The sequence below is a fragment of the Amphibalanus amphitrite genome, unplaced genomic scaffold (genome assembly GCF_019059575.1).
Source record: "Amphibalanus amphitrite isolate SeventyFive unplaced genomic scaffold, NRLGWU_Aamphi_draft 000615F_arrow, whole genome shotgun sequence".
NCBI lineage: Eukaryota > Metazoa > Arthropoda > Thecostraca > Balanomorpha > Balanidae > Amphibalanus > Amphibalanus amphitrite.
Genome location: NW_024882109.1, coordinates 256,517 through 284,147, shown reverse-complemented (window position 1 = coordinate 284,147; position 27,631 = coordinate 256,517). Strand labels below are relative to the sequence as shown.

General features: G+C 50.0%; 1 protein-coding gene across 2 annotated transcripts; it reads left to right on the top strand.

The window, feature by feature from the left end:
• The first annotated feature begins 705 nt into the window (after window positions 1-705).
• Window positions 706-26,900, top strand: LOC122363309 (glutamate receptor ionotropic, kainate 2-like). 2 transcript variants are annotated; one of them, XM_043332430.1, is made up of 19 exons: window positions 706-1,136; window positions 3,882-3,992; window positions 7,288-7,449; window positions 7,694-7,878; window positions 8,431-8,591; window positions 14,639-14,780; window positions 15,034-15,162; window positions 15,659-15,826; window positions 16,347-16,445; window positions 16,697-16,801; window positions 17,046-17,249; window positions 17,575-17,659; window positions 17,823-17,961; window positions 19,307-19,444; window positions 23,467-23,670; window positions 23,940-24,166; window positions 24,410-24,528; window positions 24,902-25,048; window positions 25,364-26,900. In XM_043332430.1, exons 2-19 carry the CDS (start codon window positions 3,917-3,919, stop codon window positions 25,550-25,552), a joined length of 2,679 nt encoding a protein of 892 aa, XP_043188365.1. In that variant the 5' UTR covers window positions 706-1,136; window positions 3,882-3,916; the 3' UTR covers window positions 25,553-26,900. The 2 variants fall into 2 exon arrangements, with proteins under 2 accessions (XP_043188365.1, XP_043188366.1); XM_043332431.1 differs by lacking the exon at window positions 19,307-19,444 and adding an exon at window positions 19,025-19,162 and having other exon boundaries at window positions 740-1,136.
• Window positions 26,901-27,631: the final 731 nt, after the last annotated feature.

The window sequence follows — 27,631 nt, the reverse complement described above, 5'->3', positions numbered from 1 at the left end:
AGGCTGTTTCGGCTGTTTGTAATTTACATTTTAGGTTACATGAGCGAACAGGTGGTGATGATAAATGATACTGAAAAGGATCACTTTGTCTTTGAAGTGGTCGCTAAAAACCACGGCACAACGCTATCCGATTGCAGAAATCCGCATTTGTACTGTCTATAAAAACCTGTAACTTTTCGTCCTTTTGCATTGTTGGTTGTGTATGTGTGTGATCATATGATACGGGTCTTTATATAGCTGAAGTATAAACTATAAATGAAAATCAATGAAATCACGCACACATAAGTTATAGCAAAGCCACAGCATTGAAACAAATCCCGTTGATATTGCCATTAAATTCCTTAGGAACGTAGGTATGTACATGCAACTTATAAGCGAACGTTTGCAAAGATCAAGTCAAAAAAAGCATTTCTAAACCATTCTCAACGCATTCAGGTCTCGTAAAATTATACGTGCCTACATGAGAAAGAACAACAGCTCATGCCTAAATGGATGATCTACTAAACACAGATTTGTCTTCCGCAGAAAATTCACTTCCGTCATAACTCCACGAGTCAGCTTGTCGTGATCTCGTTCCAACTCGATCGATCGCCCCGGTAACAGGTGCAGGTCGCTGACAACCCGAGACCGGCGTCCGGGCGGCGGGCGCGGCGTCGACGGGGCCGTCGAAGCCGACAGTCTCGGCGTCCAACCGACGTGCGGCCGACGGTCTGGAGTTGGACGGAGCAGTGGCCTCTCCAGTCGCGCTGGAACACTCAGCCGAGCGGTACACCGTTGTTACGTTCTGTTCGGACGGCACGTGCCCCAGGGGTCTACACGCCGCCGGTAAAAATAAATCCCTCCGATCGGTGTTCGACCCAGGTGCTGGCGGGGCGTGCACAGGTGCGCGGCGCCGCTCAGCCCCGGCCCCCGGTCGGTGGATCTGGGACAGCCGAGAGCCGCGGAGTGTCGGCGGAAAACTGGCCGAGGATCGAGGGAGTGAGTGCGGCACAGGTGTGGAGCAGAGGTGAACAAAGGGCGGCCGATCTGCCGGCGTGTGAGCGGGTGAGGAGACACGGTCCGCGCCAGCAGCGGCGGATTGTGGGAGGTTGTGCGAGTGTCGGAGGGCGTCACTGACGAGGAGCACTGGATAAAAGGTAAGTTGCTGCCTAAGAAAAAAGCTTCTGCATAGGTATTCCATTAGTGTAAAAAGCAGTGATACTGAACAAGCTACCAAATTTTTTACTAATTAGTGATGCAAAATGTGAGTTATTTTTACTGGTTTTTATCCATTTATTCCCATTCCATATTTGACCAAAACAGAGGAAGTAGAAGAAAGGGAAGAAGTAGATATACAGAGAGAAAGAGAGAGAGAGAGAGAGAGAGAGAGAGAGAGAGAGAGAGAGAGAGAGAGAGACAGAGAGAGAGACAGAGACAGAGACAGAGACAGAGACAGAGACAGAGACAGAGAAGAGAGAGAGAGAGAGAGAGAGAGAGAGAGAGAGAGAGAGAGAGAGAGAGAGAGAGAGAGACAGAGACAGAGAGAGAGAGAGACAGAGAGAGAGAGAGAGAGAGAGAGAGAGAGAGAGAGAGAGAGAGAGAGAGAGAGAGAGAGAGAGAGAGAGAGAGAGAGAGAGAGAGAGAGAGAGAGAGAAAGAAAGAGAGAGAGAGAGACAGACAGACAGAGCGGAGACTAAAATATTAGATGGCAAACGAGAAAATATATAAAACCCCTGTCTCGTCCCTGCCTATCCAATTAACACCTCTGTCCCTCTCTCTCTCTCTCTCTCTCTCTCTCTCTCTCTCTCTCTCTCTCTCTCTCTCTCTCTCTATCTCTCTTTCACTCCCCGATCGGTACAACGAGGCAGGGTTACTTATCATTGCTGATTCATTCCAGTCCTTCGGCTAGTTTCTCTTGGCAGCCTCTCGAGTTTGTGCCACACCCGGCATCAGCCACAACAGCGTACCCGCGCAACTCTCGGTGCCGCCATCCAGGCATCAACCGAACAAAACACACGCATCCCGACAGCCAAAGCCCGCCCTCCTTCAAAACGACGAGAGATAGCAGACAGCCGACGCCTGAGTGGTAGACTGACCTGCATCACACCATGTTTGACTGAAGGTAGGCAGGCCCGCAATACACGCCTGGGCTCAGCCGAACAAACGGACTCTTGTGGCGTTGCACGGTAAAGAAAGATTTTCTAATAAATGGGTGTTACGAATGTGGAGAAGCGCCAGGATACTGATTCCTATCGCGCAAAATTATTTAGACATGTCATTGTCAACACAAATGCGTGCTAAGCATTTTGTACCTAGGTACTCACTGCCAAATTACGGCAGGCATTTAGTGGTGCGGTGCCTTCTCACACTACTTGGCATGAAATCAGTAGGTTCGTAGTGTGGCACCTGCAGCGACCTATCATCATCTCTAGGGGCTGGATACGCAGCAGCCGACGTAATTATGAAAGAATGCGGTACAGTCAGCGTAAAGTCCCCGTGTCGGTGCGAATTTCAGGAAGCAGCGAGCGTCACCAAGAGTGTCACTGTGCGCCACTGGGGTAAAAGGTAGAGAGAAATAAGGCTAGCGAGTGCTAGAGAGGTAAACCTTTCTTGACTCTATAAGAAAGATAAGTTAATGAAAAGTAAAGCTTGTTTTCTATAAATATTTTTCGTAGGTACATCTTGAATCTCGAAGTCAACTTGCATGCGCATCATCCCTTCACCAAAGAGACTCGTAAGCGGCTCTCTCAATTACATATTCATGAAGACTTAGACAATTGACGTAAAGAAAAGCAAGTAACGCTTGTCGTTCCTTGAAGCAAAGTGGGACGTTTTTAGTGATCAGATCAACAGGGAGTCCTTTGAGGCGGAACAGTGACCTAGGGGGGCATGACAGAAGTCCACGTCTACTGGCTGATGGAGTGATGGCAGTGACCGAGCGGCCTCCGGCTGACAGGCCTTGCTCTGCGTCTAAAATTATGCTCAACGCTGCTCTGAGCTAAGAGACTGGCGTATGTAAAGCACCCACCAGCGCCGGTGTGGGGTAAAGTCACGACCTTTCATTACAAAGAGAGAATTCAGGCGCAACACCATAGCACAACGACTCGATAGCTTTCTACGATTTCCATATACCGTCCATCTCTAATGACTTTGCAAATACAGTACAACAATTTTGGCTTGTGCAGATCACAAGTGTCCATGGAAGCGGAATCGTTATCTCAGTGAGACTTTACTGCATGTGGCAAAATATGTATGTCTACCACATGACTGCTATTTGGTACAGACTTTCTGAAGAGCCAGTAATGCTGCTTTGTTACCAAGAGCTCTTTTCAATAAACAGGCGGCGGGAGGTGCGCCTTCGCCCTCCTCATTCTCAGCGTGAGCCCCGGATAAACCGCCCCGGGCCGCGGTGCTAGCTGATGCGCTGGTCGGCGGCAGTGCGGAGCCTACCCCGGGCGGTGTGTACGTGAGGGGGTGGGGACTGGGTCAGCCAGAGGGGGGGGGGGGGAACAAACTCACCACGGGCTCGGACCATTTGTTTACCTTTCCGACCCTCGCGGCCTTGTTTCGTGAATAGCGGGCTAAAAGCATTTCATGGGGACCTATTTCTGGATGCGTTTATTCGCGCTATGAGTGGTCTTCGCCGCCCAGAGAGGAAGCATTTACTCGGCTATCTCCCTCCACTACAAACATTTCTCATCACATTGGTGACTGAATTGCGCAGATAATGAAAAAAAATCGAATAGTACTTCCCTGGATGATGCGCTAGATCGCCTCGTCACCTCCGGCGGGGCTGCGGCTGCCCTTAGCCTGAGGCTGTCCCTTGACAAATGGCGGCCTCTTCTATTTGTGCTGCTGTCAATTGGTCTCATTTGATGACAATAAAATCTCTGCTTTTTCAGACAGACATCCGTTGGTCCAGAGGACGGTGCAGACAATGTGTCGACTATGGGTTCTGGCGCTCTGCTGTCTGTCTGTGGTCTCCACAGTCTCCGCGGTGGACGCCATAGTCGGTAAGTGCTGGTCTTCTCTGAAAGGGGGGTCCGGTCCGTCTCAGGCGCCTAAACGGTAGGGCCAAATTGGCCTGAGAGCTGACAAATTACTCATTCTTATGCTAACATGAGCTCATCATTAACCAGAAACGGTGTTGGTCCTTCACTGAATCAGTGACTTGATGATATCCGTTAGTCATAGAGTGACCGGAGGGGAGGTGGACTCTCAGTGATCGGACGGGGTATCCACCCAGTGACCGGCGGAAAAAGTGGTCACTCAGTGACCGAAAGGGAAGAGGTGGCCCCCTCAGTGACCGGAGGTGAGATCAGCCACTCACTGACCGCTCGCAGGGGGCGGACCGGAGCGGCTAGCTGGGTACTGGGTAGGTACTGGGTAGGCACCCAGTGACCGTGCAGTGTGTGTTGGGGGGCCGGGGGGGGGGGGGGGGTTAGTCACTGACCGCTCTGCGCCGCTCGCCGGGCGGACCGGATCCGCTGGCTCGCCGCGGCTTCCCGCTCTGGCCGGACGGGCCGATGACGATGCACCTGTTTGCGTTGGCTCGCTTCTGGTACAGGCACGCTAATGGATTGTTTATGGATCGACGGGCTGAAAATCACGCCGCCGGCGCGCCTGTGCATGTGTATGTGTGGCTGGTTATGTAGGTGACTGTGTGTGTTGTGCTGCACCTGCAGGGAGCCTCGACACACACAGCTGACAGAACTGAACGCATTGCTTGTGCAAGTGAATTGCTCGGTTACCGTCATATCAAACTAAAACAAAGACATTGATAAATGGTAGAATTAACAAATTCAAAACAAAACATCATATTTAAGTGTACAATTCTATCAAGTGACTACTACCAGTGGTTAGTGTTTATTTCTTGTTACGGAGCGAGCGAAGCGAGCGTAGTCTTTCCTTAGATTAACGGAAATTTCTGAGTATGAGCGGCCGGCCGGCCGGCCGTGGTCACGCTTTTGCGATGCTTATATCTCAGCAACCACTTGACCGATTTACATGCGGTAATTTTTGTAGGGTAGCTTCATTCCTTCTACCAAGTATTGGACTATTCCTGATGCATGTGGGTGACCCCTTATGCACGTGCCACGTGCAAAACGAGGAGGTGTCCGTTTTGTAATTGTTGCAATATCTCGGTAACTACTTGGCCGATTGCGCTGAAAGTTGGCATGTAGGTAGGCACCCACTAGGCACTGCATATCCATGTGTCACAGTTGGGGTGCTGCTGCACGTGCGCACGTGCAGGGGTCGTTTCCAGATCTCGAGAATGGCTCGACCGATTGCGCTCAAATTTGGTACACAGTTAGGGACCAGTTAGTAGGGTGCCGTGCACAAGTCAGTTGGGACCCATTTTGCACGTGCGCACGTGCAGGGTGCCGCTTCCAGATCTCGAGAACTGCTGGGCCGATTGTGCCCAAATTTGGCACATCGCTAGAAACCGGTTAGTAGGGTGCCGTGCACAAGTCAGTTGGAGGTACCCCCTCGCAATTTCGCACGTGCAAGGCCCACCCTCTCGCTCGCTCCGTTAATCGCCCCAAAAGGCGTTATACTGGTGTAGGAGTATTTATGAAATGAAATTATTTCTGCTAATTATCCGAGCCTAGCATAACTTAGGTTATAAGTTAACGTTTGCCAGAAAATAACATCCTCTACGCATTCTTAGTAACAATCAAAAATAACTATTCAAGTTTATTTATTTTTCAAAATATTACCTACCGAATGACTTTATGCTTATCATAAGTTATGAATAAAAGTGTTGGCGTTCGCCACAGCTATCTCAGCAACAATCACAGATGCGGGTGTCTCAAATTAAGGCGTGATTAAACTGTCTGGTCTGTCGCTAGGCGGGCACCCTGTGCTGCGCTGGCAGTGGGGTAGGACGGGACGGGGTGCAGATGCGGCCCGCCAACAGCGGCCAGCTGACTGCTCATGGCGCGACCACCCGGTGAACACACAAGACGAATGTCCAACGGGCCTCGTCAGTCAAACAAATCAGCGCCGCAAATCAGACCGTGTTTGGACAAGTGTCACCAGAGGAAACCGCTGCGGTGACCTGTAGGTATAAACAGGAATGAACAATGAACATACTAATGAGAATGAGCTAGGATAACATGAAGACATATCTAACGAAAAAAAATCTTGAAACATTTCGAATCAAACGAAAACAGTAGCATAAAATTCGTGATGCATAAACATCGAGCATGCTCGTGAAACTTTCTCTGTCAATGAAACCGGTCTTTGGCAGCACTTTGTCAGCGATTTTCTGCCCAGAAATCTGCGTAGCTTGGCCGGCGGAGGGCACTGTGTGATTTGCCGGTGGTGGTGATTTATCGGTGCCGTGGTGATTTGCCGTTGGTTTCTGTAATAGGTATGCCAGGGGAGGGTGGCGGTGTGCGATTTACTGGCAGTGGAGAACAGTGCATGATTTTCCGGTGGACTGTGATTTGCCGGTGGCGGCCGAAGTGTGATTTGCCGGAAGAGACCGATGTGTAATTTGCCGGCAGTGGAGAAGAGTGCATGATTTTCCGGTGGACTGTGATTTGCCGGCGGAGACCGATGTGTGATTTGCCGTTGAAGACCGGCGCCTGTGATTTTCGGCCGCGCGGCGCCGCTCGTCTGGAGCGGATGTTGTCGCTGGCAGGCCGGCGGATTCCCGACCCGTCTCAGCGGTGTGTAATTTCCTGATCACCCGGGACGCCGTGCCACTGCCGGCCGAGCTGTTGCACCGCCGCGGGAGCCGCGCCAGATCGGCACCTGCAGCGCTGAGCCGTGTCCGTGTTGCGTCAACCCGCCGACGGGCCGTGATCGACGAGCGGAGCGAAAATCGCTGCGGCGAGACGCTGCGAGCATTGAGCAAAACTGACCGCCAAACCGACTGGAGTCGGTGTCTAATTTCACGTATTTTGCAATTCAACTTTTGATTCAAGGAGCTCCATTTTAATATACTATGTATTCACTCTCCTGGTCGATGTGGGCAGGAGGGATAGAAACACGAGCTATCATTGTACTGAGTCATAAGTTGTTATAAAGGCCCGCAAAAGTTATTACCGCTATATAGCACAACAGTCTGTTGTGAAATGCCACATGCTATTTTTAGTTAGCATGCCGGTCTCTTTGTCTGAAGCCATGTCTATGGATCAGTCCGTCCAGGCGTGCTGACTGGCATGCCATTTGACTGAGTTTGTATGTATGGCGGTCCGGCCTCCGTCCAGGCGCCCTGGAGCCGAGTCTCTTTGTCGGTCCATCCAGGCGCACTGGACAGTACCTGTCGCTTGCCTCATTGTGTCTGTGCGTCGCCAGGCGCGCTGCTGATGCCCACGGACCCAGAGCAGCTGCTGAAGGAGCAGGCGCTGCGGAACGCCCAGTACGCCGTCAACCACAACAGTAACCGCTCCACCACCGTCAACATCACCGTGGAGCGACTGGGTGACGGAGAGCAGAGCTTCACCACCTCCAGACGAGGTCAGTGCCGCCGGGTGGGCCACACGCTCCTTCTCTCTTCTTTGCGATGCTTTGTCTGCCACTATTACGCTTTTCATTTAGTTCCTCAATTTTCACAGCATCTATTGTGCTTTTCGACATCCGTTTTAAATACCACAATATCGATAGTCACCGGCTTGGGTTGTTTCTAACACCCTCCCTCCGCCTTAGGCATGCAGTGTCAGCTATTTCGGCCGTCTGTATGATGTTACTTCCACTTCGGCAGTGTGTCAGCTATTCGAGAAGGGCGTGGTGGCCATCCTGGGCCCCAGCTCGGACCTCCTCTCCGACCACGTGCGCTCCATGTGCGACCACAAGTCGGTGCCGCTGCTGGAGACGAGGTGGAGCCCCGCCTCCCGGCGACCGCAGGCTTCCATCAACCTCCACCCGCACACGGGCACTCTCAGTAAGGTAAACGGGGATGTCACACAGCCGGGAACTCTCAGTAAGGTAAACGGGGATGTCACACAGCCGGGAACTCTCAGTAAGGTAAACGGGGATGTCACACAGCCGGGAACTCTCAGTAAGGTAAACGGGGATGTCACACAGCCGGGAACTCTCAGTAAGGTAAACGGGGATGTCACACAGCCGGGAACTCTCAGTAAGGTAAACGGGGATGTCACACAGCCGGGAACTCTCAGTAAGGTAAACGGGGATGTCGCATATCCTGAGCACTCTCAGCAGGGTAGGTGCCAACTGCCAACGGCGGAGGGACATACACATGACCAGTAGCTGAAACGACAAAGGCGTCATAACAGCGTCCTTGGCCGACATATAGACTGAAACAGATGTTTGCGTTGGTGGGAAGGCTGCGCCGTATTCTGTCAATCCCTACAAGGCAATGCTATTGATGTCACTGTGGTTGATAGGCTATGTCTGACATTGTCACTGGGCTTTGAGTCTGTGACTGACATTTTCTGCTCTCAGTCACACTGAGACTGACATTATCACCGTTCTCAACAGGCCGTAGCCGACATTCTGCGCCTCAGCGGCTGGCGCAATGTCTCCGTGGTCTACGAAGATAACCAGTCGCTGATCAGCGTTCAGGATGCGCTGAAGCTCACCATGGGCAACGACTCCATCCGAATCACCGTGAAGCAGCTGCCTCCATACGGAGACTATCGGTAAGATACATTAAATTCCGTGATTGTCCACTAGCGATTACCGGCGGATTTTCACCTCTGTTTATCTTTAATTATCACATCTAGATAATCATCATGGGCCCATCTTGCCTAGTTAGATTCCACCTCATTATTATCAACAAACAAAACCGATCACAACTGCAGTCATTTTTGTCAGCGCTGCCTGTTCAAACCACTCACCGGCCGCTGTTTTGTTTACGTCGGGACCTGTGTCGGACGGCTGATTAGACCGCCCTCGGAGACGGGTCCGGCACTGCGTCCGGCAAAGACGGTGGCGGAGAAGTGAGTGGTGTATTCACAGAAACATAGGTTTTTATGGGGTGTCGGGACGCCGTCACGTGACCGGGTGGCCGACGGCCAAGAGCCGACGGTCCCGTGTTGCTGGGCGCCCCAGACACCCAGACGGAAGACAGAAGTGAGCCAGACGGAGAAAAAGAGAGTCTAGACAAGATAGGGAATTGGGGCCTCCATCGGGGAGTGGGAGGCCATGATTTCCTTCTCCACATATCTTTCCTCCCCCAACAAGCCGACAAGAGGAGGCGACCAATAAGCAATCACGGTCCTAAACTGCATTGATCCACGTATGACACCGCGCACGGGACGCCAAGTACAACTGCTGCGGCTGCTCCTGCTGCTGCTGCTGCTGCTGCTACTGCGGCTGCTGCTACTGCGGCTGCTGCTACTGCTGCTGCTGCTACTGCGGCTGCTGCTACCGCTGCTGCTGCTGCTGCTACTACTGCGGCTGCTGCTACTGCTGCTGCTGCTGCTTGTCTCGCCATCATCGTCGTTGTTGTCATCGTCGCCGTGGTGGTCAACCGTTGTCGGTGTGAGGCGCCAGACACTGCTGCGGGAAGCTGATGACATCCGCATTGATAGTGAGGGGCAGCGGCCATGGAGTGCCGTGACGGTTGGGCGCCGTAACCGTCAGCGTGGCGTTGGCTGCCGCCGCACAGCACGGATGCCGGAAGTCGTCAGCTTGTCGAGATTGGTAAACCGCCAGCGAGGTTGTTGGTGCCTTCGTTGTGAACTGACAACGGGTTGGCGACGGTGGGTGCCCAGCCATGGTTATGAGCGGCTGGCACCGACGAGAGTGACGAGACGAATGGACAGAGCAGATGGAGCAGATGGAGCAGATGGAGCAGACGAAGCAGGTGAAGCAGGTGAACGATGAGCAGATAGAGTTACCGCGGCAGGTGATGTGGGTCAGCCAAGCGATGGCAGTGGACCCATGGCACTGTTTGAGCCGTTGCAGTTGGCGATGGCGTCCGCTGTTGCAGTGTATGCTGCGTGGACCAGATGCAGAGCGACTGAGACAGTCAGACGGGTCGGAGAAGAGCGTCCGGTCCCATCATGACTATGAACAGCCAGCTTTTGCAGACCGTGATGCGTATCGGTTTTTCTCCGAAGTCGCTGCTCGGGGAGTCGGATAGTGGCCACTCCCAGATGGGTAACAGAAACTCAAGGACTGCGAAAGAAAAGAAAACGGATCAAAGTATGCCAAAACGATGCCCCATACAAACATACATCATACAACAAATCAGTCATTCATTGGCATTATATGTATAACACATTTATCAAAAAGCACATACATAACACTGGGTAACAGAGGGAGAGAGAAAAAGACAGATCTCTGTATGACACCTCTGTTGTGTTGGTTACCCAGGTGTGCCACGGACCCATTGACTACGATAGTCACAAACATTCGGATCCGTCAACAGTCAGAACTACTTTCCGTAAGTCTGTAAACAAACATCCACATCCACACACATGTAGTTTTTTTTAATGTTGTGCTATCGCTGTGTCACCAATATACATTTGCCGTTGCGTTGTATAACAGTCATGGTAACATAGAAATATACATTTGTAGAGGCGGAAGACCATGGAAGACGGTGTGACAGAAATGACAGAAAAGACGTTTTTGACACAGCAGATGGCAAAACATTTGATTGTTGTTAAAACGGGCAATACCTCCGGTCATTCGATCGAGAGATCGTTAATGATAAAAGTTGAACGAGGGGAAAAAAATAGCGGCTAATGAGCCAATGACTTACAAAATGACCGGTTCCGAATAATACTGCCAAGTGACTTACTTTAAAGAATTAATTGAAGAGGCCAGTAGGTTAGTGTGTTAAGTATTATTGGAAAATCTTACTATTGTGTTAGGTCTGATAAGTTGTTGGGAAAAATATAATCATTAGATTTTGAAGTCCTTTTGCAGAGTGGCGTCTTGCGAACGAGTGCACCTAGGGGCGTCATACCCATGAAATTGTGTGCTTGGGAGGGCATACAAGCAAAATAACAACTGATTTCACGACAATGACAACCTTTCGATACTGCAGTTTATCAACTTAACTGTTTTAAATAAATAGATTTAATAAGAACTAGGGTTAATATTGTAGAATAACCTTCTGGTCGGTTTAGTTGGCCAATCGTATAACTTAACCGATGGTTAGTATGATAGGTAACGAGATGCATGCTGTCTTCGGGTATTTTTTGACGCTGCACTCGCTCCGCCACAAGAAGTGAGATCCTGAAAAAGAAACAGGGCTAATGTGTCAGTATCAAGACGTTTTTGGCATTGCAACATATGCAAAGAATTGATGACAACAGCAAGCAACAACATATTCTTTGGTAATCATCATACAAAGATTCATTCATCTGACATACTATGTACAGTGGATGCTTATATATACAATGCAGATGTAGCGCTACTAGATATGAAAGGGCAATTGCTTGTGTACTCCAGTACACCTTCAGCGTTTCGCTGGTGTATAGGCGCGAGGGATATACAATCAACCTACTAGCGCAACAACTTTCATGGGATCTCAGTCACCATGTAGCCTTCAGCGTTTCGCTGGTGTATAGGCGCGAGGGATAACCATCAACCTTCTTAGCGCAACAACTTTCATGGGATCTCAGTCACCATGTAGCCATCAGTTGGCTTCTCAATTGCCATAGCGGTCTGGAGGGCGTATATTTGTGCGAGGCCGGAGGTTATACCGCAGGTGATCAGCCTGGGGAACCTCACGGTGGTCTGCGTGATAAATACGCCAGTCCTCCTCCAGCCGGGCAATATCACCCTGGTCGAGCACATTCTCGTCAGAAGGAGCCTCCAACGTCCCTGGCTTTGCCGGCAGTGTAACGGGCGGACGCGCACCGGTGTTACTGCTCTTTGAGGCATTACGCACGGAACGAATGGTAGAGTCATTGCTGAGAGATGGTGTGTCTACACAGGTGTGAAACGGGTCGTCTTCTTCAAACTTTCGAAGACGATTTATATGGACCGTTTGGATGTCTCCGATATTGGACAAATGTTGAATTTTGGCGTTAACCGGGCTCGTCATGTCGAGGATACGATATGGGCCGCGGTTAACTTTTTGAAGTTTTCGCGTTAAATTTGGTTTGAAACTTGGGTGATGTAAATATGCCAGCATCCCTGGTTTGAACGTAATTGGACTCGATTGTGTGGGATGTGACCGTTCTTGGGCTTGGATCGCAGATTCGTTGTTTTCACGAACAGTTTCATGCAATGTTGTTAAATGCCGAATTAGAAGATCACGATATGAGTCTATCGAATGGTACGGGTCATGAGGAAGTTTGGAGTCTACGTCAAAAGGTAAAGATATATCACGACCCGTAAAAATTTGGGCAGGTGTATCACCTGTTGATCGATGCACGGAACTACGAATCGCCAAAAGCGCTAAGGGCAAAACTTCATCCCAATTTTTCTGAGTTTCATCTACAAAATGAGATAGGATGTTGCCGATTGTTGAATGCAGTCTTTCCACACGGCCATTGGCCATCGGGTGAATGGGAGTAGTGAAAAGTTGTTTTGTTCCTAAAAGTTTGCAAATTTCTTTCATGAGCTTTGATGTGAAATTGGAACCACGATCACTAAGTAAATATTTGCTGATGCCGTGTCGAGAAATGATTCCTTCAACGAATGCTTTGGCCACTGTAGTAGTATCAGTAGCGGTCAATGGAATTGCCTCAGGCCATCTTGAAAAATGTTCTATCCAAGAGAGATAGTATGAATTACCACGATAGCTTGTTTTTAGTGGACCAACGATATCAAAACTACAGATGTGCATGGGGTGCTCAGGTGTCATCGTGCGTTGTAATGGTGCACGTTTGATGGATTTATGAGCGCTTCTTTCCATGCACAAGCGACATGATTCTACGTACTTTTTGACATCAGTGTACATGTGTCTCCAATAAAATTGAAGTCGAATTTTGGAAAGAGTCTTTTCAAATTTGAGGTGTCCCGACCAAATGGTATCATGGAATCTTTGAACAATCAGCTTTTTCATAGTATATGGGACCACGAGCTGATCCATAAATGGACGAGTTTTGTTGTTTTGGGTGGCTACGTGGTAAAGTAAACCATCTGCACTCAGGAAAAAATTTGAAAGAGGTTCATGTAGCTTCAGATCGGGGCCTTTAGCTTTCGGTTTGACGAGACGGTCGATGATCGGTATCAGATCTGGGTCTTTGCGTTGTTCTGCTTTGATCTTTTCTCTTGTCCAGCCTTCACTTTTGATGGCATTTGCGGCAACATGACCAAGAAAGTCCGTCTTGGTTTGTGAATCTATTTTGATACGAGACAAGACATCTGCTTTGACATTTAACTTTCCTGGGACATAAGTGACATCAAAATCGTACTCTGTTAATTTCAAAGACCACCTGGTTAGACGACCACCAGGGTTAGTCGACTTGAAAATACCTTTCAATGGTAAATGATCAGTCATGATATGAGTAAAATGACCTAAGAGATAGCATCGCAAATTGTCAAATGACCAAGTAATTGCAAGACACTCCTTTTCTGTGGTTGAATAATTCCTTTCAGCTTTGTTGAGCTGTCGACTAATAAAAGCAATGGGGTGAAAATGATCACCATATTTTTGTTCCAATACGCCACTAATGGCAAAGTCACTTGCATCTGTAGATAAGTAAAAATCTTTTTCAAAGTTCGGGAATCTCAGCACAGGATACTTCACTAACGATTCTTTGATTGATGAGAATGCATCTTCGCATTCCTGAGACCAAATAAATTCAACATTTTTCTTTGTCAAGTGGACTAAAGGAGCTGCAAGTTCAGACATTTTTGGAATATGCCTACGATAGTAATTTGCAAAGCCAAGAAAGGCACGAACATCTTTCACAGCTTTTGGTGTTGGAAAGTCTTGAACTGCTTGCAATTTGGATATATCTGGACGAACTCCATGTTTGTCTAGTATGAAACCCAAATATTTTATCTGAGTTTTCATGAATTCACATTTCGCGGGATTTAGTACAAAACGAGTTTCGGACGGCTGATTAGACCGCCCTCGGAGACGGGTCCGGCACTGCGTCCGGCAAAGACGGTGGCGGAGAAGTGAGTGGTGTATTCACAGAAACATAGGTTTTTATGGGGTGTCGGGACGCCGTCACGTGACCGGGTGGCCGACGGCCAAGAGCCGACGGTCCCGTGTTGCTGGGCGCCCCAGACACCCAGACGGAAGACAGAAGTGAGCCAGACGGAGAAAAAGAGAGTCTAGACAAGATAGGGAATTGGGGCCTCCATCGGGGAGTGGGAGGCCATGATTTCCTTCTCCACACCTGTCACCGAAGCACTTTGCGTGCCAAACTCGCTAAGGTAATTAGGCATCTGCTGCTTTTTGTTTTGATTGTCTTTGTCGTGGAAGACAGCGCAAAGTAAACAAAAAGTGTACCGATAGGACATGCGCACGCATTCGTAATCGTTTGTACCTATGTGTCGACATATATATGCTGATTGCTGCTATTTACATAGCAAGTGGTAAATGTTACATCATTAATTGTTTCCTTGCGCACGCCTTGTGTAAAATAATACTGGCCGCGCAGTGCCACACAGGCACAATGTAGTATAAAACCGAGAAGGAGAATGGCTATTTCACTACACCGTTCGTTATACTATGCCGCAAGACATAGACTTATTGCGGCACAGCATCAGTTGCCACGAAGTGAACTGTGGAGCGTTTAATCGGTACACAAATTGTGATTTGTTTCAGTCACATGCTGCGCAAACTGCGGGACGAAGGTGCAGTCAACTTTCTGGTCGCCTGCAGCAGAGATAACGTGCTGAAGTTCCTGAAGCACGCCCAGATGGTTGGGATGATCATCCAAAAATACTCGTACTTCATTACGTCTCTGGTAAGTTGGCGACGGCGCTTGGTCGATTGGATGGTGTCACGCAAGTCTCTTATGTCATCATTTGGGTATCCCACAGCTCAAACTTATACGTTTCGGTGAAGGTGAAGATCGAAGACTTTTTAGGAGCCTATCGCGTACCTATCATAAACTGAAGGTATTATCATGGTGCGCCACTCGGCAGATTGTATCTGTTTAAGTGATGTTAACCCCGTGTGTGAGCCCGGACCGATTATCCCTCCCCTCGTGTTGCTAGGACCTGCACACGCTGCCCCTGGAGGACTTCCTCTACAGCGGGAGCAACATCACCGGCCTGCGGCTGGTGCGGCCGACGGCGGCGGTGGCTCCAGGATCCTTATACCTGCCGCCGTCCGCCGAACTCACCGTGAGAGAGCGGGCGGACGGGCAGAAACTGCGGTGTCTATACTGTCTAACGTCATATTATGTGGATGGATGTTAGACAGCGATTTTGTAGCAGCATAAGGGGACATGCAATAGTGAATACAGTAAATGTCACTGTAGTTGATAAGACGTCTTCAAATTCAATACCTTTACATTAAAAAAAAAAAATCACTTATCTAGTCATACACATATCATTGAGTTACTGAGGTCAGTTCGCAGGCCATGCTGACCTAACACTAGATCCTCTCCCGGCACACAGTGGGCAGCGTTATCTACAGACCTTGTCTCTACAGACGGAGGTCTCCCTGTCCTGATATTGATCCATGACCCCGCAGACGGAGGCCGCCCTGACCTGCCCTGACCCCGCAGACGGAGGCCGTCCTGACCTGCCCTGACCCCGCAGACGGAGGCCGCGCTGACCTGGCATTGATCCCTGACCCCGCAGACGGAGGCCACCCTGACCTGCCCTGACCCCGCAGACGGAGGCCGCCCTGACCTGGGACGCCGTCGAGCTGCTGGCCAGAGCGCTGGACAGCCTCTACGGCTCCGGCGGGCCGGGCAGCTTCAACGTCAGCAGAGAGCCGCTGGACTGTGGCACCCAGAGCGCCTGGAAGCACGGAGAGACGCTCATCAATTACCTGCTGCAGGTGCGGGCCAACTACTTCGTAGTTGAAGTGGCGGGTGCCAGGACTTAGCTGCAAATGGTGGTGCAGGAGCTTGCTGGAGTTCACAGCAGACGTCGATGACGCAGAGCATTATGTCACTTGTCGGCGGTGAGCAATTCACTCCCTGAATAATGCACCACTGCGCACACTGTCCGTCTCAAAACATGACCCGCTCTCATGCCTCCCAGGTCAATGACTGGCGCGGGCCGCGTGGCCGACCCACTCCCGGTCATGTCGCACGGGCGCGCCCAGGCAGCCATAGTGCAGGGATGGGTTTGGTACGGACGAACGCACCAAATAATTGAACTCAGCGCAGGCAGCCATAGATCTTCGGCCGCTCCAGGAACGATTACAGAAACACGGTGTTCTGACAGCAGGCAGATACAAACGACTTGGCTAACGAGGTCGAGCTTGAAATGAGCTCTGCTGCTCATGCTGCCCACTTACGGTTTTCACCCTTCGTCACAGGTTCAGTTTAAATGGCATGTGCTCCATTTTACAGGTTCAGTTTGATGGTCTGACGGGACACGTTTCGTTCGACTCGGGCGGACTGAGGCGCTCGTTTCAATTGGACATCATCCAGCTCCAGGAGCCCGCACTGGTAAGTAAAAAATGCAATATGTAACTTCTGCTGACTAACAAACGCGCAGATATGCAACTTTTGCTGAATTATAAACGCGCATACCCAATGATTATGAACATCCATACATGCGCTTTCAATGTCGCCATTTTCTTTCAACTAAGTAGACAAAAATTTATCACAGGGAACTTTTCAGGGAAACGGCTTGTGCCTAGTAGGTGTTATTTTCCCAAATACCTAGCATTGTAACATCCAACCGGCGCCAATTACAGGTAAAGATTGGATCGTGGTCGCCAAGCGGCATAGAGACCATGAACTTCGACCTGGCAGAGATCATCAACAGGAAAAATCAAACCATCATCGTCACCACAGTCATGGTAAGTTATAGAGCCTGTGAGACCATTCGTTGGCGAAATATAAACGTGGAAAATGCATAAAAACGTGGAAAATGCATGTGATGGTCCCTACTACTCATAACATGAGCAGCATGTTCTCAAAACAACCAGCCCGTTATCCAGCCTTATATCTACTGCCAGGCTCACGCTGTCCCCCTCTCTCTCTCTCTCTCTCTCTCTCTCTCTCTCTCTCTCCCTCCCTCCCTCTCCCTCCACCGACCCGCAGAAGCCGCCATACACGATGCTCAAGCCATCCTCGGACCAGAAGCACGGAAACGACCGCTACACGGGGATCTGTGTGGAGCTGATGGACAGGCTCGCCGAGATCCACAACTTCAACTACACGCTGATCGTCAACCCGGAGGGCACCGCCGGGAAGCCGGACAGCGAGGGCCGCTGGAACGGCATGATCGGAGACCTCCTCAGCGGGGTGAGATACAGGGGGGGGGGGGGGGGTGAAAGGATGAGAGGGAAGGAGGGCTAGTAAAACAGTGAGCGACTGGAGGTGGCGACGATAAGGCGAGAAATGAAAGGCTGGTGAGAGGACGAGAGAGGAAGGATGGTGGGATGGCGAGAGAGAGAAGGGGGCTGCTGTAAGAGTTAGGAGACTGAGACTGACTGGCCGAGAGGGATGAGAGTAAGAACAGGCTGGTGAGAGGGGTAAGACACGAGAGAAGCCAGTGAGCGGGGAGGGACACGAGGAGGCTGGGAAGCGGGGGATATTCCGCCTTTGGTGACGCTTCCTGTGATTTCAGAAAGCGCATCTTGCCATCGCTGACCTGACAATAACGGCTACGAGAGGGAAGGCCATCAACTTCACCACCCAGTGGATGAGTCTAGGTGAGCGGCTGATGATGATGATGATGATGATGATGATGATGATGATGATGATGATGATGATGATGATGATGATGATGATGATGATGATGATGATGATGATGATGATGATGATGATGATGATGATGATGACGATGACGATGACGCACATGTGGCGCACCGCCAGGTATCAGCATGGTGTACACCAAGCCCTCCAAGCAGCCGCCGTCGCTGTTCTCGTTTCTGGCGCCCTTCTCCAAGGAGGTGTGGGCCTACATGGGCATGGCCATGGTGGGCGTGTCGCTGCTCATGTTCGTCCTCGCCAGGTAGGTCGTGTCACTCGCAAGCGTTCAGTGTAGGTCAGGGGGCTCAGTTCAATGGTCACGGAAGTTCCTGCTGTAGGCAATGATCAAATTCACAGCACAGCACGTCTTGAACTGACATGACCCCGCGATTCCGTGCATAGTGTCTGTCAAAGGCCAGCAGAGACCCAAGCTGGCCTGATACTGGTCAACTGGGCGGCTGGGCCATCTGGGCGACGATAACTTCATAATTTTTCCAATGAACAACTCTAGTGAAACAAGGTCTGGAATGCCCTGGCTCTCTCCCTCCCCCTCTCTCTCTCTCTCTCTCTCTCTCTCTCTCTCTCTCTCTCTCTTTCTTTCTCTATTTATTTTTCTTCGTGGCCCCTTCTCTCTTTCTCGCTGTAGGTAGCACGCCAACCCGGCAATAAATTCAGATCCTTTGATACTTTTCCGACCAGTTATCTAAACATAAGTGCGGTCCGACGAGCTCGACTGGCATAAATGTTTCGTGAATGTAAACACGTTCACCTCTAACAAGCCGCTTTTCTTACCTCTTCATTGTTGGCTCACTTTGTTTTCTTCAGATGTTTCAAGAATGCTGCATATCGTATACCATGGGTATATGAAAACCCAAAACGCATACGATAGCGTACCGTACAATGATGACTTCGAAAAAAAACATTTGCTTATACCCATGCTTATTCATGCCCTTCTCATTCAAGAAAACCGAATAACTACATGCTAGCATCCACAGTACCTACATCCCGTCTCCATCGATGTAATGTCCGTCTCAGTCGGTTTCAGTCCATGTCAGACTGTCTCAGTTCCTCTGAGACAAAGTAAAATTGTGTCAATACGTGTCAGTCCGTATAGGTTTAAATCAGTCCGGTTTAATCAAAGGTGTCAGTCCGTGTCAGTCGATTAGCGTCTCTTTCAGTCCGAGTCAGTCTCCTTTAGTCCATGTCAGCCCGTGCCAGTCCGTGTCGGTGTCTTTCAATCCGTTTGGCAGTCAGTCTCAGCGTGTGTCTCAGTCTGCACAATTTCGGTCAGTCCATGTCAGTCCGTTTCAGTCCGTGTTCCGCAGGTTCAGTCCGTTCGAGTGGACGGTGCCGCACCCCTGTCACGCCGACCAGACAACGCTCACCAACAGCTTCGGCATCCGCAGCAGCTTCTGGTTCAGCTGCGGCTCGGTCATGCAGCAGGGATCCGACATCCTGCCCAAGTAAGTCATCGCTCCCGGCCGCCGCGGCTGATGCGCTGACCTCCCATTGTTTACAGACGGACGGAGGAGCAGCGGCAGTCTCGGGGGAGAGATGGACCGGGCCGGACTGGACCGACCAGCTCTGACCCGTACCGCGTGTTGCAGATTCAGTCCTTACGAGTGGCAGAACCCGCACCCCTGCGACGACGAGCCCGAGGAGCTCGAGAACATTCTAACCACGCGCAACAGCTTCTGGTTTGCCATTGGTTCGCTCATGCAGCAGGGGTCCGATATTGCGCCCAAGTAAGAGGATCCAGCCCAGAATGAGCGGCTGCTAACAGTTCGTGATGACTAGAGGGAGTGGCAGCGCGTTTTTAGCACCGGCCAGTGACGTCATCTCTCCCGTGTGTGTGTGACGTCACGTGTGTGCGTGTGCGAGTGTCTATGTGCCGTCACAGGTAAACTGCATGTCTGCACCGCAGTAAACTGAAGGCCTTAACCCGCGCACCGACGGGGGGGGGGGCGGATATCCGCCCCCCCCCCCCCCCCTGAGGTTTTTTGCGAATAGCGGGAAAACCGCGGCGCGTAGCGCCGCGAAATTTGGTATGACTATTCCCTTATCAATTTTACACATGGTGTGCAAGTTTGAACCCCCTACCTTTCAAGGTCAGGTCACCAGGTCACTTTGAATGACCCAACCTCAAGTCACTTTTTTGCAACTTTGTCACCGTGCCAGAGCTACAGTAGATGTCGGAGGCCTTTGAAAGTCGCAGGATGTTATTAGGTCATTAGTAGCTACAATTTGTATATCTCGGAATTTTGATATCGGTGACCTAAGGTCAGGTCAATTTCGCGACCTCCCCATTATAAGTCAATGGGGGAAAAATCAACTCCCTGTTTTTACCACTAAAACGGGTCGGAATGGCCCCATATACCATACATGACTTCATATACGATCAACCTGCACTACCTTGAGGTCTGTTTTGCTGTTGGGCAGGTGTGAGGTCATGTGACGTCATCAAAGGTCACCAAAGGTTTTTGGCCAATAACTCCGTACAGGAACAAGATGCAGACGCGTGGATGGTCTCATTGTGTTCAGCTCGTCAAGACGCATCGAATGATATACATGATGACCTCGAGGTCACGTGACCTGAGGTCAACCTTTGACCTTGACCTTTCGAGGTCAACATATATATCATTCGATGCGGATTGACGAGAGGATCACGATGATGCCCTTAGTTTGTTCCTATCTTGACTAATTCGAAAGTTATTCGAGAAAAACTCTCTCCATATTTAGCGCCGCCATTTTGACTTTTTCGACCCCTGTGACGTCATCTTTGACCTGACCTGAAAATGACCTTTGTAAAAATTGTAGATCTTGACCGTGCGTATCCGATGCCGTTTACCGCTTGTCGCTATCTTGCTTCGTTCTCGAGATCTCAGGGGGGGCGGTCATCCGCCCCCCCCCCCCCCCCCCGTCGGTACTAAGTTGGCGCAGACCCCCGTCGGTGCGCGGGTTAATCGGGAGCTGGCAAACGCCGAGTCGTTGCTCCAGAAAACGGCTCGGTGCCTCTCGGAGCATGGAGCGCGCCGTAATAGACGCAATATTAGCGCAGTCGCCGGCTGTTGAAGCAGTTTTTATTGGTAGATACGTGTCCTAACCTGTTGTAGTGCAGGGTAAATAACCATAACCACAGATAACAGTAGTACTGGATTGGAAACAGAATATTGGCAGTTGCAGTAAGAGGCCGAATGTTTTTATGCGACGGCGCCAAAATGGGATTCTCGCGTGCAGCTGAATGGATAATTTGTGAATAAATGAATGAATGTTGTGTATTGCAAGAAATCGTCATTTTTGTGTTTTGTCGTTTACATTTAAAATCGAAGCTACCAATGTTACTTTCATTTGCTTAAAACTTAAAGTATTTCACTTTTAATTTGATCATTTAGAGGGCACAATGCGTGGTGTTTTCTTTTGAAAAATTGTGGTGCAAAGCCTTACATACGTATACCTAGGTACATCAACAATGGAGGAGGGGAATGAGCGGTAAAAAAGTGCCGTTCTGGCTACAACCCAACGAACCAAGAGGAACAAGAGATGTCTCACATGCCACCTATTCGCTTCTCTCACCGAAACATCTCTACGGGCTCAGTGGGTTGGCGCCATGGGTCACCGTGACCGGGCTGAGTGGGATCAGGACTATTCCGCTGTGTGTGAGCTGCATTTCAGAAAGGAAGATTTCGAAGATGATCGGTCATTTCGCACCGGCATGCAGAGACAGCGCCGTCGGCTCAAGAGCGGCGCAGTCCTGTCAGTATTAACCAGCGTGGATTACGCGATGCCCCCTGTGCACGAGCGGCCAGCGAAACCAGCCATGGCATACGCACGCCACTCACACCAGAAGCAGGTTATGAAGGGCCAGACCGATGCGTTCTTCACGAATGACAATATCAGCTATCAGGTGGCAACTACAACTGGTCGAGTGTCCGACAGTTCCCGGAGAATGAGGCGGTACTCCAAAGTCGAATTAAGGGCCTCAGATGGTGGTCACTGGTCACGTTTCAGCCCCGCCGACGCCTCCGCCCGAATGGCACCATCACAGCAGGAGTGACAGCAGGATGGTGCTCTTGTCATCCAGGAGCTAGTGGCCGCGGTGGCGAAATCCACTGAAATGGAGGACCTGGATGACAGCGCCAAGGCCTCCCTGGGACACAGCTCCGGCGCCTTGGCACGCTCGGCCACCAGGCGTGACAAGTAACGTTGCCTCCGCCAGCGTGCTGATCTATCATGGGGCTACGCCGCTGGAGGTACGACTGGAGAAAGACGAGGAAGACATCGACCTCATCGTAAGGATCTGCCATATTTGGAGGCAACTGCCGAAGACGGAAGCTAACAGGAACCAGCTGCTGGTCTGCGATCAACCAAGAAGTGACGCAGAAGTGACGAAGATAGTCGTAAAACGGGATGTCGAACTGACCGGAACTCGTTTGCAATCATAGCCACGACGTCGTTAGGAGCCTCCTTCCAGAGATGTATGCGACGGTCTTCAATCTATTTGCTGGAAAGTGTGGAAACATGGTAACTGATAAGTGAGACAGACACTCAAGACAGTGCTGTCCATCGAAAGTCAGGAAGCAGACACCCCAGCCACTGGTGCAACCCGATCGAGGAGCGACAAGAGGCCAAAGTTCAGCAGGGTCAAGAAGATGTAAGGCGGGGAAGTAAGGTCGCTGATAAAATTGGGAGGGCAGGCGAAGCGAAGTGACACTTGAAGGGGTGTTTTGTGACGTTGGTTTGAATTGTGACGTTTGGATGGCTCGTTGTGACAGGACTGGTGTCGATGAGCATGTAAATAAAGAGAGCAAACTCACATGTAAAAGTGCTTTTTGTGGATGAGAGTGAGGAATCATTATAATCAAATCAGTGGCATACGTTCCCTCACTACGGTGAGGAAAGTGCAGCAACGTTTAGTAAAATAAGTTGCCATTATGCAAAAATGCAACAATAAACACGAGCACGGCTAGATTGCTTCTTTATAAGTTTCATTCACATAAACCAATATTTTTTTTTGTTGCCTGTGAGAGGAGATATCGAAGTCTAGGCACGAAATATTCGGTTCTGTTTTCGGCCTCTTACTGCAGCCACCGGAATCCTGTTTCCAATCCAGTACTACTGTTATCTGTGCCATAACAAATAACTGTCATTTATTTACACAGACAGCAAGCTAGAAATGTATACCTCGCAAAGTTATGATACCCACAAATCACAATCAAATTGTTTTTCCAGCCATATAAGAATGAGATTGATAAATCCGAAATACTATTATTTTGGCACGATGAACAGTCCAAAACATGCAATATAGTTATAGCTTTCTCTCCCGAGAGCAGATAATCCTAAAACGTCTACAATCTACGGACTTTGGACATGAACAGCTTGCATTGAAAAAATATTTTTGACACGCATAAATCAGCAACATCAAATACACTTAAAAGGCTACAAAACATGGTTACCGTCTACCGATAATATATACGACGTAAGGTTATTTGAAAATTGAAGCAGGAGGAAACACCTCGAAGTTGCAGAAAAGGACCTATTCTGACATTGTTGAATGTTGAAACATCAAAAATTGTTATATCTACCTAATTCCTAAATTATTGTCTCGATCGATCAGTCTGTTGTCTCCTGGTACGCAATTAGTTCTGTTCTGTCGAACGCCGAGGGTTTCAGTTTTTATAAAGCTCACCATCGTATTACCAGCTTTTCGTTCCCCTTTCCTCGCTGCCAGTTCTGTAACTCCAGCCTCCTCGTTCGCTCACCCCTCCAGGGCCATGTCGACCCGCATGATTGCCGGCATCTGGTGGGGCTTCACACTCATCATGATCTCCTCCTACACGGCCAACTTGGCCGCCTTCCTCACCATCGAGACGCGGTACTCGCCCATCGAGAGCGTCGGCGACCTGGTGAAGCCGCGCAACAAACACATCAAGTACGGGCTCTACGAGAAGGGCTCCACGGCCGACTTTTTCAAGTGAGTGACGCGGCGCCGGGGCTCGGGATGACGGATTACGGAAGGAATTGGTCTATATTGGGAATGCATTGTGGACACCATTCGCGCTGATGAATGAGTTGCGAGAGCCGTGTAAAGCGTCCATCCTCGCTTTTGTCTGGTCTGACTCACCGCTAAAAAGCTCGATTGTTTACAAATGTTGAGATATCTGGGTTTGATTGTAGTGTGATTTTTATCATGGCTGACTCATGGATCGCTGCATGGTTGACCACGGCACCCGTTTGCGGCAGGCGCTCCAAGGTGGAGCCCTACATGGAGATGTGGGAAGTGATGAACAGCACAGAGGAGTTCCGAGCCAGCGACGAGGACGGCATCAACAGCGTCATCAAGGCCAACGGCAAGTTCGCCTACTTCATGGAGTCGTCGTCGATCGAGTACTACGTAGCGCGCCGCTGTCAGCTGACCCAGGTCGGCGGTCTGCTCGACAACAAGGGCTACGGCATCGGCGTCGGACCCCGTGAGTCAGACAACGGAGGAGGTCATCGAACTTGCCTTGAACATCGAACTTGAACCGCGATTGCCAATGCCGCTGATGTCCAGAGAAATGCGGCCATATTTTCTCCCATACGCTATTCACGCTGCGCAATCCTTGCCACAAGGCCGTCACGACATATGACTTCGCTCCCTTCCACTCCCATCCGATCGTTTCAGAGTAACTGATTCAGACCTCTGATCTTAGTGTTGCTATCGATCGTTTCAGAGTCGCCGATCCAGGCCTCTGACCTGAGCGTCACCATCATCCAGCTGCAGGAGGAGGGCTACCTCTCCAAGCTGAAGCACAAGTGGTGGAAGGGAGAGACCGGGGGAGTCAACTGCGACGTGAGTTCAACTGTGACGTCAGCTGGGTCGCTTGGTGACGTCAGTTGTGCTGTTTAAAGGCGTCAAGTGTGATGTGACGTGTGCTGTCAAATGTGATTTGAGGACCAAGTCAACAATTGCCCTCTCAGTCTCGGGAGTATGTGAACTTGAATTAAAAAAAAAAAATATGATAAGGTCCGAATTTATAAGTGTAGGTACAATGTTCTACTGCCTGCAAGACTGCCCACTAATTAAAAAGCAAAGAGCCGCCGAAACGGCCAAAACATTGAGTTTGACCACCACCCATAGCAGACATCCTGCCGCTGTACCAGATCGGTGACGCCCCTACACTAGTCACCCGTGCTCCCATTCACTCCATTCCTCCTCTCGCCAGGCCAAGGAGAGCACCGCCACGGCCCCGCTGTCGCTGAAGAACGTGGGCGGCGTGTTCGTGTGTCTGGTGCTCGGTCTCTGTGTGGCCACCATGGTCAGTATAGCCGAGTTTGTGCTGGAGGCCTACAAAACCAGCCGGGAAGAACGGGTGAGAATTGTCCAGGGGGCTGGGTACCTACTATCCGAATAAGATTGAAGGTGATATGAGGCCTCCTGATCAACTCAGCTGAAATGAAGCGGTGCATCACACAGTACCTACATTACGAATCAATTCGGTAGTTGTCTACTGTTGGGTAGGATAAGTGTCGGCGCCTTTAGCAGCCACTTCTATCACAATATCAAGTAAAATAATGTGACTTGAAAGTATTTTCAGTCGGCAGTTTCCCGGTTGCACTGTGTGCCAGATCCGGGGCGTTCACTTTGACCTATCTGACGCCACTGTGTTTCGCCCGCCCGCCGCCAGGTGCCTCTGCTGACGGAGATCAGCCGCGAGCTGCAGTTTGTGTTCCAGTTCCGCGGCAACACCAAACCAGTCAAACGGCCCGTGACCAGCTCCGCCGACACGGAACAGGAGGGTTTCATCCCCTTCAGCACCGAAAGCTCGCTGCAGTACGCGCCCACCGGGTATGGATTCTCAGCGGTCATGACCTGAGCTGACCCGACGGTCACGGCTGACTTCGGGGTCAACATAGCGGTCATATGACCTGAGCTTACCCGAAGGTAACAGCTGGCCCCGGGTCACTACATACAGAGGTCACCCGGGATCACCTTATCGGTCACAACTGACCTGAGGTCACCATAGCGGTCACAGTGAGCCTGAGGTCGCTAAAGCCTTCAAAACTAACCTGAGGTCACCATAGCGGTCACGGTTAATGAGGTCACCAGAGGTCACAGCCGGACGCGTGATCATCGAGTGCCTTTGGTAGTGCTGATGATGCGAGAAACTCGTAGTTTTATGAAGCGGTGAAAACGCCTCGAGGCGACAGTCTGAGGCGAGTGAAAACAATTTAATCATTGCGTGTGATGAGGGTGTGATCCGGTGAGGGTGTGGTCGTTTTGTAACTCTGGTCACAATATGTTTGTGCCTTTTTGCCGCCGCTCGTGGATGAGGTGATTTTGATAAGCCTTTGCGAGTTGGTTGCTGCCCCAGGGACAAAGTGTTGCGGTGCCAGCCCAGTGAACGCTCGGCGTGGGGGCTGAGTGCAGCTGGGAAAGCTGTGATGCAGCTTGGTTCTGGATCAGCGCTCCGTGATCAATTAAAAACGCTTTGGCGCGTTTGGTGCGCCAGCCTATACTCTGTTCCGTTTCAAGTTTGCAGCCGAAGTGCCCTGCTGAAAGCAGTGCGTGATTTCTGTATATACAGCTCTTACTTACATTTTAAGACATAAATTGTTGAGCGGAGGAGCGATCTGCCGTAGAAACTCCGACTGCAAGCTTGATATGGAACAGACTATAGTCGTTATCACTGGATCGGACATGTAGAGCTTAGTGAGCGCAATTATCACAAGCTTTCTTCAAATCATTGGCATCACTATGAGTGTTGAAAGTGTTTGGTTTTGAATCTCGATTATCACATATGCAATAATCGAGATTCAAAACCAAACACACGAGCCAAGTTTTTACGAGCGCTTAAGGGGTGAATCATGAGCTCGTAGATATTTTTACTGTAGGGTCGCAAGTTTTGTGTTGCGCTTTGGGGCCTGATTCAGTTTCCTATGGGCGGAGTTTGAGTTTGAGCAGTGTGGTAGTTGCGATGCAGGATATCGCATTGTGACAGGGCGTCCATTTTTATATGCATCAGCGCTGTGTGAGAACTCGTGCTGCACTACAGTAGCATAGCAATAGCATATGGTAAACACGCAGCGAGTCTTTTAATTTTTATCATACATATTTCGGCGCCATCTTGCAGTGAATGTTGAGATGTTGCTTAGCTCCCGCTGCACCACACAATGTTTTGTGCAAATTATGTAAACATCAATAAAGCAGACTGTTATAAAAAGGCACTATGGCTTTTTATATAGCTATGTAGCACGTGCATACCTACGTTCTGCTATGTCGTAGGACGTAGGTTGAATGTTAAAAAGGTCTTTCCCCAAGATTCGGAGTTAAAAAGTCATCGCAATTTATTGCACATTCAAAATATTGTTTTCTTAACATTTGTTAGACAGTTATAATACGGCAAATGCAGAAAACGTATTTTAACTTACAGTCAGGTTGGCACACATGCCTACAAATATAAAAGAGCAATGGGCATCTATATTATCTTATGAAACATGGTGCTCCATTGCTCACTATTGCGTATGCAGGGTTACCAGCCATCCCTTAAGCGTATCACTGCCCAATGCCATTACCAACGACCCGGCCCAGGCGGTGGTATGCCAGGCCAGAACATTTACTCACGAGTACAACAGGCAGTCAAGCACTAAACGTACCATCAAGTACAAATCCCAACAACGAACCAGCATCTGCCAATAAAGTCACGTAAGGACATAAACTGTGCTTCGTTCGCAGGCAATAGCTCGGGCTTGTCGCCATGTTCTTGTAACACCCGATCCGCGGATATCTTCCCCACTCAACCACAAGCTTCCTTCTTTCCCACGTCGCCTGACCAATACCATCAATTCGCTACTACGTTTCAATCTCGCCTAAATAACCTCTTTCAAAGTACCTGGGGCCGCCATATACCGCACCAGACATCAGCTACCCGCTCCCACCCGTCCCTGGCCGGCCG